The following is a 12,558-nucleotide window of genomic DNA, read 5'->3' as shown; positions in this document are numbered from 1 at the left end:
TGACCAGGTAGTCACAGAGGGAACGGTCTTTGCGGAAAGCAGAAAGGGGTGGGGAGGGAAATATATCTCTGGTGGTGGGGTCCATTTGGAGGTAGCGGAAATGTCGGCGGATGATGCAGTTTATGTGAAGGTTGGTAGAGTGGAAGGTGAGGACCAGGGGAGTTCTGTCCTTGTTACGATTGGAGGGGTGGGGTTTGAGGGCAGAGGTGCAGGATGTGGATGAGATGCGTTGGAGGGCATATCTTCAACCACGTGGGAAGGGAAATTGTGGTCTTTAAAGAAGGAGGCCATCTGGTGTGCTCTGTGGTGGAACTGGTCCTCCTGGGAGCAGATACAGCGTTAACCTCCTACTCTCTTGTCAATGATCATCCAACGCTCTGCTGTCATTCTCCTTACTCATGCCTAGCCCATTCACTCAGTGCCCCACAGAAAAGCTCCCGGATTTTAGACTTTCCAGTGTTGCTTCTAAGGCCCTCCAAGGCTTCACCTCTCCCTATCTCTATGATCACCTCCAGCTCTACAATTCAATGTGGCATCTACACGCCCCTCATTCAGGCCTCTTGCACACTCTACTATCAATGTCCATTTTGGTAAAACAAACATGGTCAGAACTCGTACACTTCATGGTTGGGCCCTGGGTAGTGTTGTCAAACAGAAAGACCTAGGGGTTCAGGTACATAGTTCTTTGAAAGTTGTGTCACAGGGAGATAAGGAGTTTACAAAGGGTTTAGCTTGTCTTCGTTGCTCAGCCCCATTGAGTATAGAAGTTGGGACATCACGTTGAGGTTGTACAGGACATTGGTGAGACCTCTTCTGGAATACTGTGTGCAGTTCTGGTCACCCTGTTATAGGAAGGATATTATTAAGTTGGAGAGGGTTCAGGAAAGATTTATGAAGATGTTGCCAGGACTGAAGGGTTTTAGTTATAAAGAGAGGCTGGATAGGCTCGGACGTTTTCTCACTGGAGCATTGGAGGTTGAGGGGTGACTTTATAGAGGTTTATAAAATCATGAGGGGCATAGACAAGGTGATTAGCAAAGGTCTTTTTCATAGCCTGATGGAGTTGAAAGCTAGGGGCATACATTCAAGATGAGAGGAGAAAGATTTAACTGGGATTTGAGGGGCAACACTTTCACACAGAAGGTGGTTTGTGTGTGGAATGAATTGCCAGAGGAAGGGGTAGATGCAGATACCTCCCCCCTCGGCGGCGTCCAAGGTCCCAAAGGAGCCTTCCACATCCATCAAAGTTTCACCTGCACTTCTACACATGTCTTTTATTGTATCCGTTGCTCGCAATGTGGTTTCCTCTACTCTGGGGAGACAGGATGCCTACTCGCACAGCACTTCAGAAAACATCTCTGGGATACCCGCACCAACCAACTTCACCACTCCGTGGCTGAACACTTCAGCTCCCTCTCCTACTCCACCGACAACATGCAGGTCCTGGGCCTCCTCCATCGCCACTCCATATCCACCCGACGTCTGAAGGAAGAATGCCTCATCTTCTGCCTCAGGACCCTCCAACCTCATGGCATCAATGTGGACTTCACCAATTTCCTCATTTTCCCTTACCCCACCTTATTTCAGATCCAACCTTCCAACCCGCCCCCATGATCTGTCGCATCTGTCCGTCTTCCTTCCCACCTATCTGCTCCACCCTCCCCTCTGATCTATCACCATTACACCCCACCATCATCAACCTAATGCACTCTCAGCTACTTTCCCCCCCGACTCCACCCACTTCCCATTTCAGCTCATCACCCCCTCGGCTCACAACCCCATTCTTGATGAATTGGAGATGCCGGTGTTGGACTGATAAAGGGCTTTTGCCAAAAACGTTGACTCTCCTGCACTTTGGATGCTGCCTGACCTGCTGTGCTTTTCCAGCACCACACTCTGGACTCTAACCTCACTTTCACCTGGATGCAGGTACAGTTACAACGATTAAAAGACATTGGATAGGTTCATGAATAGGAAAGGTATAGAGGAATATAGGCCAAATGCAGGCAAGATTAATTTAGGATATCTGGTCGGCATGAACAAGTTGTTCTGAGGGCTAGGTTTCTATGCTGTATGACTCTATATTTTCAGATTCCTGGGGTGAAGGCTGGAGGACTCTGCCCCCAAATCTTTTCATTTCTTTATCGCACTTTCCTCCTTTCAGGCATTTCTTAAAATCTACTTCATTTATCTTAGCGCTTGGATATTTGACTTAACACGTAGCTTAAATTCAAATGATGGTTTTATACCTGTCCCATGATGCATCTCAGGGTTTGTCCGACATTACAGACTTGAAATCTAAACTGTGAATATGGAAAATAATGATAGATTTGCAGAAATTACAAACCACTTTATTGTACCTGTACTTCTTTAAATGCTGGATAGTTATTCTTTCATCCAAACCTTTATAAGGATTAAAATGTTTCAATGAGAAGAAAGCTACATAAAACTGTCAATATGTAAAAACTGACTTAGGTCTGTAAAATAAATTTTGACAAGGTTTTGTCTGGCTTCATGACTTAGAGTCATCAAGATATACAACACAGAAACAGACCCCTCAGTCCAAATCATCTATGCTGACCAGATATCCTAAATTAATCTAGTCCCATTGGCCCATATCCCTCTAAACCCTTCCTATTCATGTACACATCCATATGCCTTTTAACTGTTGTACTTTTACCATTCCCACAATGGCAGATGGTGGAATTTGAATTCAATTAAAAACATCTGGAATTAAGACTCTAATGGTGACCATAACTCTATTGCTGATTGTTACAAAAGTCCATCTGCTCCACTAATGTCCTTTAGGGAAGGTCATCCTTACCTGGTCTGGCCTCCATGTGACTCCAGAGCCACAGCAATGTGATTGATTCTTCACTGCCCTCTGGGCAATACGTACTTGCCTAGTTACAGATGCCCTCATCCCATGAATGAATTTAAAAAAAACACCTGCCAATATTGTCAAGAAATTCAGCTGTGCTGTGTTTTAAGATTAAAATTAAGTGGTGTTATGTGCAACAAAAAAATGTGTGCCATTTCTCTTTACTGAGATAATCCCAAATGCCTTGATTCCTCCTTCACCTATGATTTCATAGTCATCCACTATCATTTGAAAGGGAGCATCCATTTGGAATGTTGTGAAGACATTATGAGCACAGTGGACAACAGGGAACCAGTGGATGTGGTGTACCTAGATTTCCAAAAGACCTTTGACAAGGTGCCACACATGAGGCTGCTGCATAAGACAAGGATGCATGGTATTGGGGGTAGAGTATTAATATGGATAGATGATTGGTTGACTAACAGGAAGTAAACAGTGGGGATAAGTGAGTGCTATTCTGGTTGGCAATCAGTAACTAGTGGTGTGTCTCAGGGATCGGTGTTGGGACTGCAATTATTCACAATTTACTTAGATAATTTGGAGTTGCAGAACACGTATAGTGTGTCAAAGTTTGCAGATGATACTAAGATGAGTGATAGAGCAAAGTGTGTGAAACTTTGCAAAGCGACATAGATACTTTGAGTGAATAGGCAAGGTCTGGCAGATGGAATACAATGTGAGTAAATGTGAAGTCATCCATTTTGGTAGGAGTTACAGTAAAAAGGATTATTACTTGAATGGTAAAAAGTTGCAGCGTGCTGCTGTGCAGAGGGACCTGGGTGTCCTTGTGCATGAATCACACAAGGTTGGTCTACAGGTGCAACAGGTCATTAGGAAGGCCAATGGAATTTTGTCCTTCATTGCTAAAGGGGTTGAGTTTAAAAGCAGAGGTTATGTTGCAGCTGTCCAAGGTGCTGGGTAAACTGCCTGTGAAGCACACCTCCATATCTAACTGTGTCCAGTTCTGGAGTACTGTGTGCAGTTTTGGTCGCCTTACTTGAGAAAGGATGTACTGGCACTGGAGGGGGTGCAGAGGAGGTTCACTGGGTTGATTCTGGAGTTGAGGGAGTTGGTTTATGAGGAGAGACTGAGTAGACTGGGATTATATTCACTAGAATTTAGAAGAATGAAGGGGGATCTAATAGGAACATATAAAATTATGGAGGGAATAGATAAAATAGACGTAGAGAGGATGTTTCCACTGCCAGGTGAAACTAGGACAAGAGGGCATAGCCTCAAAGTTAGGTGGAGCAGATTTAGGACTGAATTGAAAAGGAACATCTTCACCCAGAGGAATTCTCTGCCCAGTGAAGTAGTTGATGCTACTTCAGTGAATGTTTAAAAAGCTAAGAGAGTTATTATTTGTACAATGAAAGAATTAAGGGTTACGGTGAGAGGGTGCGTCAGTGGAGTTGAGGCCATGAAAAGGTCAGCCATGATCTTATTGAATGGTGGAGCAGGCTCCTAGTTCTTATGCTCTTATAAATGTTAGCCGTTTACTCAATGTATTGAAGTTAACCATGGGCACAGACACTTTGGGTATAATTATCCCCTCCCTGGAAGGAGTGAGGAAGGTAACAATAAGGGCAAATAATTGTGTGGGTTGAACCTGGAGCGACATCCATCCTCCTCTTGCTGCTGTAGGTGTTAAGTGCTGTGTAAGAATGTACATGACTGACTGTCTCTACTCACAGTTACTGCCATTAAATGTTTAATTAACAGCCACATAAAGGGCTCAATCTCCCATTCCTCAATTACCTCTGTCCTGGTGAGCCATCTGATAGGGAAATTTGGGTAAACTGCCTGCGAGCACACCTCCATGTCTAACTGTGTCCAGTTCTGGTCACCCTGTTATAAGAAGGATATTATTAAACTGGAGAGGGTTCAGCAGAGACTTACCAGGAAGTTACTGGGAATGAAGGGTTTGAGTTATAAGGATAGGCTGGGACATTTTTCACTAGAGCGTAGGAAGTTGAGGGGTGACTTTATAGAGGCTTATCAACTCATGAGGGGTATAGATAGGGTGAATGGCAGGTGTCTTTTCCCTAGGGTAGAGTTTTCAAGGCATGGGGGATAAAATTTTAAGGTGAAAGGAGAAAGATTTAATAATAACACAACAGGCAGTTTTTTTACACAGAGAGGGATTTGTGTATGAAATGAACTTTGAAAGGAAATGGTGGATTCAGGTACAATTACAATGTTTAAAAAATATTTGGATAAGTACATGAATAAGTAATGTTGGAAGGATATGGGCCAAACGCAGGCAGGTGGGACTAGTTTAGCTTGGGAACGTGGTCGGTGCGGACTAGTTGGACCAAAGGGCTGTTTGTAAGCTGTGTGACTCTATGGCTTCACTTTATCTCACCTGCTCATGAGGGATAATAAAAGGCAAGTTGGCACAATGTGAGTAAGATGGCACTAAGCTGGTGTGGGGGTCACAAGCAGTAATTGGGTGGTGATTAAAGGAGAGTAATGTAACATGAGGGCAAAGGGAGAGTTGTTTACCAGGCATAAGGTGGCATTGGTTGGCATCGATGAAGCATAGAGTGTAGCCTGAAAGGATGCTTCACTCTTTATTTTTAAAGATCAGGCGTGGGACCATCTCCCCAAGCTCTTCCAAACCACACAGCTGCACATCTAACAGCCTCCACTGTCGCTCTCTGACCAGTCATAAAGGTTGGGTTCACAGCATCAGGAATTCTCTTGACTACGTGCCCTAGTCATGGGAGCAAATTTTAAAAATTATTTATTCATGTGGCATGAGCATCACTGGCTAGGCCAGAGACTATGTAAAAGTTAACCACTTTGCTGTGGCTCTGGAGTCACATGTAGGCCAGACCAGGTAAGGATGGCAGTTTCCTTCCCTGAAGGACATTAGTGAAGCAGTTGGGTTTTGCAACAATTGATAGATGGTCACTATTAGGCTAGAATTTTAGTAAATTCAAACTTCACCATTTACCACAGAGTCATCGTTAACTCACATCCCAGTGAATGGAGTTCTGGATTTCTAATCCAGTGACATTACCATTACTCATCTCTTTTACAATCATAGAACCCCTACAATGTGGAAACAGGTCATTTGGCTCAACAAGTCCACACCAACCCTCCAAAGAGTAACCCACTCAGACCCATTCCCCTATCCTAGGACTCTACATTTACCCCTGACTAATGTACCTAACCTAACATGCCTGAACACTATGGGCAATTTAGCATGGCCATTCCACATCTTTGGATCATGGGAGGAAACCAGAGCATCCTGAGGAAACCTACGCAGACACAGGGAGAATGTGCAAACTCCACAAAGGCTGGGATTGAACGCAGGCCTCTGGTGCTGTGAGGCTGCAGTGCTAACCACTGAGCCACCGTACCACTCCAGGCTTGTTAAAATCTGTAGGTATATTCTCTGACTTTATTATTGATGTAAACACCTTCCTACACACAAATCTTATTTTGTGAACCTTGATTATGATTCAAGTCTTATTCCAACACTATAGCTGCTCTAGGCAGTGCAGAAACTCTGTAGGGTAGAGATTGTCTTCAGAATCAACACTGATGTATTTGTTCAACTCTCCTGACAGCTTTTCCAAATAATTTCATTCAAACCCAATGAATCTTGACCTTTAGAGCAAGAGAATGACCTCTGTTGCTGGGGTAACAGAGTTGCTGGGCTTGTCTTACCATCCGCAGTGTGGTTTCTCTCATTTAGCCACACTCATCGCCACCAGAGGTATATACTTCAGGCTCTCCAGCTGTCTGTGTGCCCTGGGTTCTGCCCACCAATGAACCCACAAGCACGTGCCTCACTACCCCAACTGACCAAATAAAACAGTCTGAACAGAGAAAGCTAACCATTATCATTGACAGCTACATATGCATCTTGTGACAAATCGTACATCTGCTTGCCCCAGTCTTGTATGGTTCCTATCTTCCCCTTTGGGAATGAATGGGGCAAGCTCAGAAAAAATTTTGCAGGTGATTATGAACCTTTTGAAACACATCAGAAACACTCTTTGTCACGGACTGGAATAATCACAGAAAGAGGCCGCTCTTCCTGCTGTGTCCGTGCTAACTCTGCAGGGGTCATTGAGCAAGTTCCACTCTAATGTCCGTTCCCCATAGATTCCTGATGAAGGGCTTTTGCCCGAAACGTCGATTTCGAAGCTACTTGGATGCTGCCTGAACTGCTGTGCTCTTCCAGCACCACTAATCCAGAACATAGTCAGTAATGCCGACATACCATGAACAAACCTTTTAAAAAAATCTGATGTGGGATTTGAACTACCAGTGTCAGACTCAGAGGTAGGTCTTGTGTATAAAATAAAAACAGAAAGTGCTGTCGAAAGTCAGCAAGTCTGTGAAGAGACAAATAGCATTAACATTGTGTGTGTTTGGAGTCATATTGAACTCAAAAGATTCTCCCTCCACAGATCTGCGGAGCTTTTCCAACACTTTCTGCTTTCAGCAGCATCTCTGTCCTGGAGGAACACTGTCTCGTTTTTACTGTATCAGTTGTAAATAGTGGAAATGACAAATAAAAGCAACTCTACTCTATTTCAGACTTGTGGCATCCAGAGTATTTTGTTTAAATTTTAGGTTTTGTAGATGTTGCTTTCTGCTGAAAACATCAGGACTAACCTGGGTAGATTGACCACCACCAGGCTTTATTGTTGGTATTAATCTAGGTTACAGACTCCATGTGGAGATTGATGCCCACATGACATTTTAGGCATAAGGCAGACTTAGTCTTGATGTTCCACACATGGGTTTAGCATATATTATTTAATAGCTACTTACTGGAGAGACATGATGTGAAATATCAGATTCATTTTAAAACCATGGTCACATTGCAATTACGAAAGCAATCTGACACAGCATTGATAACAAGTACAGAGCCCTAACAACACCTCTTGGAGAACTGGTCTGGTATTGTTGGCATGGTAGCTCAGCAGTTAGCATTGCTACCTCACAGCACCAGGGACCTGGGTTCGATTCAACCCTCAAGTGACTGTCTGTGTGGTGTTTGCGTGGATTTCCTCTGGAATTGCTCTGGATCCTCCCACAGTCCAAAGATTTGCAGGTTAGGTGGATTGGCTATGGGAAATGCAGGGTTTTTGGGATGGTGGGAGGTGGGGGAGGGGGGTATGGGTATGGATTGGGATGCTCTTCAGAGGATTAGTATGGATTTAATGAGCTGAATGGCCTGCTTCCGCACTGCAGGGATTGTATGATTCTAACTCTAGTTAGCTCCTTTCACGAAATGTCCATTATATCCGGATGATAAGAAATTATTGTGTGATATCAGTTAATATTTTCAGGTATTAACTACTTCGTACATCAACGAGGGCACTGCTGACTCATCCAAAGGACCTCTTCTGATCATTAATATTTAACGCTGCTTTACATGAGTGTAGGATATTATCTAAAGTAAAAGACATCACAGAAAAGCTGTGAGGATCAGAACCCCAAAATACCATGGTCATTGTTAACGTCTAATTCCAAGATGTTTTTTTTTAAAAGACAAATCTGCTGCAGCTAAAAAGAAATGACTGCAGATGTAAATCCAGTCAGTGTCAGGCAAAGTCCCGTGTGGGACCATGGAATGTTGTACTCATAGAGTGTCAAGAGAAATTTCAAACAGACGGCAGGATGTAACAGTTAGAGGCAATGAGGAGGCTGTCCCCCACCTCAGCAGAAAGTTTGTAGTATTTGTATGTTTTAACCTTCCAGGAAAACACAAGAAAATGGTTGAAAGCGAACTGCAACACAACTGCAAGTCAATGTGCGTTCATGGACTGATGTTCTAATGTATGATTGGTGTGTTGTGAGGATCACAGCTCTGAGATCAATCCTGTAAATAACCATGCGTTGCAAGTAAAAGAAAAGGGAAAAGATAGTCTCTCATTCTGGGTACTAGCCAGCAAGCCAGCTAAAAGGGAATAGCACAGGAGAAGAATTCCCTCACTGTGAATGCTGCCAATTAGTCACTATCTAAAGGAATCATGACTAAAGAGCGTTGACTAACCTACAGAGCTGAGAATCACTAAATAATATTTTCAACTAACAGTGCGACTGTTGCAACAGATACAACATTCAACTCTTTATCACTGTGTCCCCACTTTAATGAATTTCAGGCACCACATGATGGTGGACTCTCCTTCGATCTTCTTTTCCTCCTTGCCTATTTCTTTGGATAAGAGTCCTTTCTCCCTCCCACAGACCCCTTTGCTCGGCTCTAACACAATCCCTCCACCTGGACCCCTCCCTCTGGCCTTTTACCTGCACTCGAACTGTTCATTGAGAATTGTCGATGTGACATTGGTCATCTCAATTTCTCTGCCTCCCCTCCCTTCCCCACTCACCCAATCCAACCTGTCTCCCTCCAAACTGACTGCACTCCATGTGCTCAGATCCAACCCTGACTTTGTTATGAAGCCTGCCGATAAGGGTGGTACTGTTGTAGTCTGGAGTACTGACTTCTACATGGCAGTGGCTGAGCGCTTGCTTTCAGATACCTCCTCCTAACTCCCTGTGGACCATCAACCCACCGTAGAATATCAGGCCATTGTGCCAACCACAGTCACTAACCTCATTTCATCTGGTGATCTCCACCATCTCCCCCCTCCCCCCGCCCCCCCACCCCAAGTCCCCCAGCACCACACAGCTTGTCTCTACCTCCTTTCGAAAATCCATAACAGGACTACCCGGGCAGACCCGTTGTCTCAGCTTGCTCCTTCCCCACAGAACTCATCTCTTCCCAGCTTCACTTAATCTTTTCTTCCTTGTCTACCTTCCACAGGAACTGTTCCCTCCAGAATACCCTGGCCCACTCTTCCCTCAATCCCAAAACCACCCTCCCACAGCCCCACAGTGCCTTCCCCCTGCAACTGCCAAAGGTGCCCACATACATCCTCCCTCCTCAGCCTTCAAGGGCCCAGACACACCTTTCAGGTGAAGCAGCACTTTACCTGCACTTCCCACAATCTATTCTCCTGCATCCACTGCTCACAATGTGGTCTCCTCTACATTGGGGAAACGAAGTGTACACTGGGTGACGGCTTCACAGAACACCTTCGATCTGCTGACAGAAAGACGCTGAGCTTCCAGCTGCCTGCCACTTTAACACCCCACCCTGTTCCCTGGGCAACATCTCTGTCTCAGGTTTGCTGCAGTGCTCTAGTGAAGCTCAGCGTAAGCTGGAAGAACAGCACCTCATTTTCCACCTGGGGACCCTGTAGCCTTCAGGACTCAATATCGAGTTCAATAATTTTAGGGCCTGAACTCTCCCATGTCTCAGCCTCATATCCCATACACCAATCCTTGTCACATAGTCTACCATTACACACTACCTATTGTTAGGCACTAACAGGCCACATTAAGAGCTATTCACCCTCCCAGCCAAATCAACTCCTTTGTCTGTCCTACAGATCTTCTCTCTCTTTAGGCTCTACCTCTAACTATCGCTCAGCCACAGATCAGCAAGAATCTCATTGAATGGTAGAAGTGGCTTGAGGTGCTGAATGGCCTCTTCCTGTTCCTATGTCCCTCTAAGTCAGGAGTGTGGTGGAATACTCCTCCCTTGCCTGGCAGCTCCAATAACACTCAAGAAACTCAAAACCATCCAAGAGAAAGCAGCCCACTTTATTGGAATCCCACTCACACCTTCAAAATCCACTCCCTCTCCCACCGACGCTCAGTAGCAGCAGTGAGCACCATCTACAAGATGCACTGCAGAAATCGACCAAAGATCCTCAGACTGCACCTTCCAAACCCATGACCATTTCCATCTAGAAGGACAAGGGGATCAGATACGTGGGAACACCACTACCTGCAAGTTCCCCATACCATCCTGCCATGGAAATATATCACTGTTACTTCCCTGTCGCTGGGTTAGAATCCTGGAATTCCGTCCCTAAGGGCATTGTGGGTCAACCCACAGCAAGTGGACCGCAGCGGTTCAAGAAGGCAGCTCACCCCCACCTTCTCAAGGGGCAACTAGGGACAGGCAATAAACACTGGCCCAGCTAGCAATGCCCACAACTTGTGAATGAATTTGAAAGAAAGCAGAAAAAAATTCCTGCCGGTTTGCATAAATTCAGCCTATGAATTAGGGTGACATTTATTTTAATCCCCAGATCAGCATACTCCTGTCCTCTTTAAATGATGCCATGGTGAGTGGTTCAGTTTGGAGACCCCTTTTGCCTGTGTGTCGAATGTTTGAGTGAGGTTTGACTGCCCGAGTTGTGCCGAGTCTCCAGTGTCACACTGACAGAGACGCTGTCATTCATATGAGGTGTTAACTGGAGGCTCAATCTGTCTTTGAGTTGATATATAAGAACCCATGTCACCATTTGGAAGAAGAGGAGGGAAGTTGTAACTGATGACCGAGTCAATATTAATCCTTCAACGAACATTGACCCTCTAAGTCAATACTGAGAGAGTGCTGCGCTGTAGGAAATGCTGTCTATCAGATAGATGTTGAACCATAAATGGTGGGGGTGGTTAAAGGTTTGTCAACATTCTGATGAAGTTCTCTCCAGAATTTGTTCCTCAATTAATATGACTACCTGGTCAACTACCCTCTGCTACCAGTGAGATTGTTCTTCTTCAGGACTGGACTGAGAAGGTCACGGCATTGTGGCAGTGAGCAAGAGACTCACTGAGTGAACGTCTGAGGGAGGCAGAGAACTTCTTCAAAGTGGGCATCCTTTGAAGAGACTTCGCAGTGGAAAAAACTTGGTTAGAGACAAAAAAAACTGCAGATGCTGGAATCCAAAGTCTCAAGTCCTGAAGAAGGATTACACTTGAAATTTGATTTCTCCACCTCCTGAAGCTGCCTGGCTTGCTGTGTTCTTCCAGCCTCCTGCCTGTCTAATTGGATTCCAGCATCTGCAACGTTTTTTGTCTGTAAGTGAGATTGTTCATGGCTCTTAGCTTTCTTACAATATGAGATTTCACTGGTCAAAAAGCACTCCTGAGTTTGCAAAGAGCATTCTTTACATGAACGCCCATTCTCACCCAACATGGAACAAGGTGCTGTCTGAGGATCTTTGGTTCCCCGACCAATTGGACTCCAACTCCATCCAGCAACTGGCTAGCTCAGGTTGTTGGTACTCACCAGTCCACAGGCTGTCCAGCCTCGTTCATGCAGGAGATTTCAGCCATGCTGGAGCTGACGTGGATGACTGACAGGAAGAGAGGGACAAGGATCAACGTGGCTTCCATATTGGGAGCAGCAACCTGACAGCCCAACCGCCAAAGAGTGATCTCGCTAACTGCTGATGAGGAAGTCGCCTCTCTGAGTCTCGGCCTGCTGTTCTGCTACTGTGAAAGCAGAAGTGGCCCTGTGATTAAATTAGTCATCACGATTCAGAGGACATTCTTTACATTCTTGCCCCTCCCTGTGCCTTTTGAGATTTGTGTTGCCTGTCTTGTGATTCTGTACAATAAGACCCAACAACAAAGTACCAACCCGCTGTAAAATGGTAAAGATTCAGGCTGAGCGGCTGTGTCCCACACAGCTGCCAGATTGTTTCGTGAGGTGCTTTATGTTCTGAAATTGATGCCTCAAGACGTTCCGACAGAGGATTAAAAAAGAAGCAGATTCATGTCAAAATGTTTCTGTTCTCCATCTGCACGTGCTGCTTGGTTCAACGCCTCAGAATAGTTTTGTGATGAAA

At 45.0% G+C, this 12,558-nt stretch overlaps 1 protein-coding gene across 1 annotated transcript in view; it reads right to left on the bottom strand.

Annotated features, from left to right (window-relative positions):
* The window catches only part of dnase2b (deoxyribonuclease II beta), a 36,496-nt gene extending 24,326 nt beyond the window's left edge, over positions 1-12,170 (bottom strand). The window contains exon 1 of the mRNA XM_072574813.1: positions 11,997-12,170. Within this exon, the coding sequence (XP_072430914.1) occupies positions 11,997-12,103 (107 nt within the window). The 5' untranslated portion in view covers positions 12,104-12,170. The remainder of the gene's footprint in view (positions 1-11,996) is intronic.
* Between the last annotated feature and the right edge of the window lie 388 nt (positions 12,171-12,558).

Source organism: Chiloscyllium punctatum, chromosome 7 (genome assembly GCF_047496795.1).
Source record: "Chiloscyllium punctatum isolate Juve2018m chromosome 7, sChiPun1.3, whole genome shotgun sequence".
Taxonomy (NCBI): domain Eukaryota; kingdom Metazoa; phylum Chordata; class Chondrichthyes; order Orectolobiformes; family Hemiscylliidae; genus Chiloscyllium; species Chiloscyllium punctatum.
This window is presented reverse-complemented; position numbering and strand designations above follow the sequence as displayed.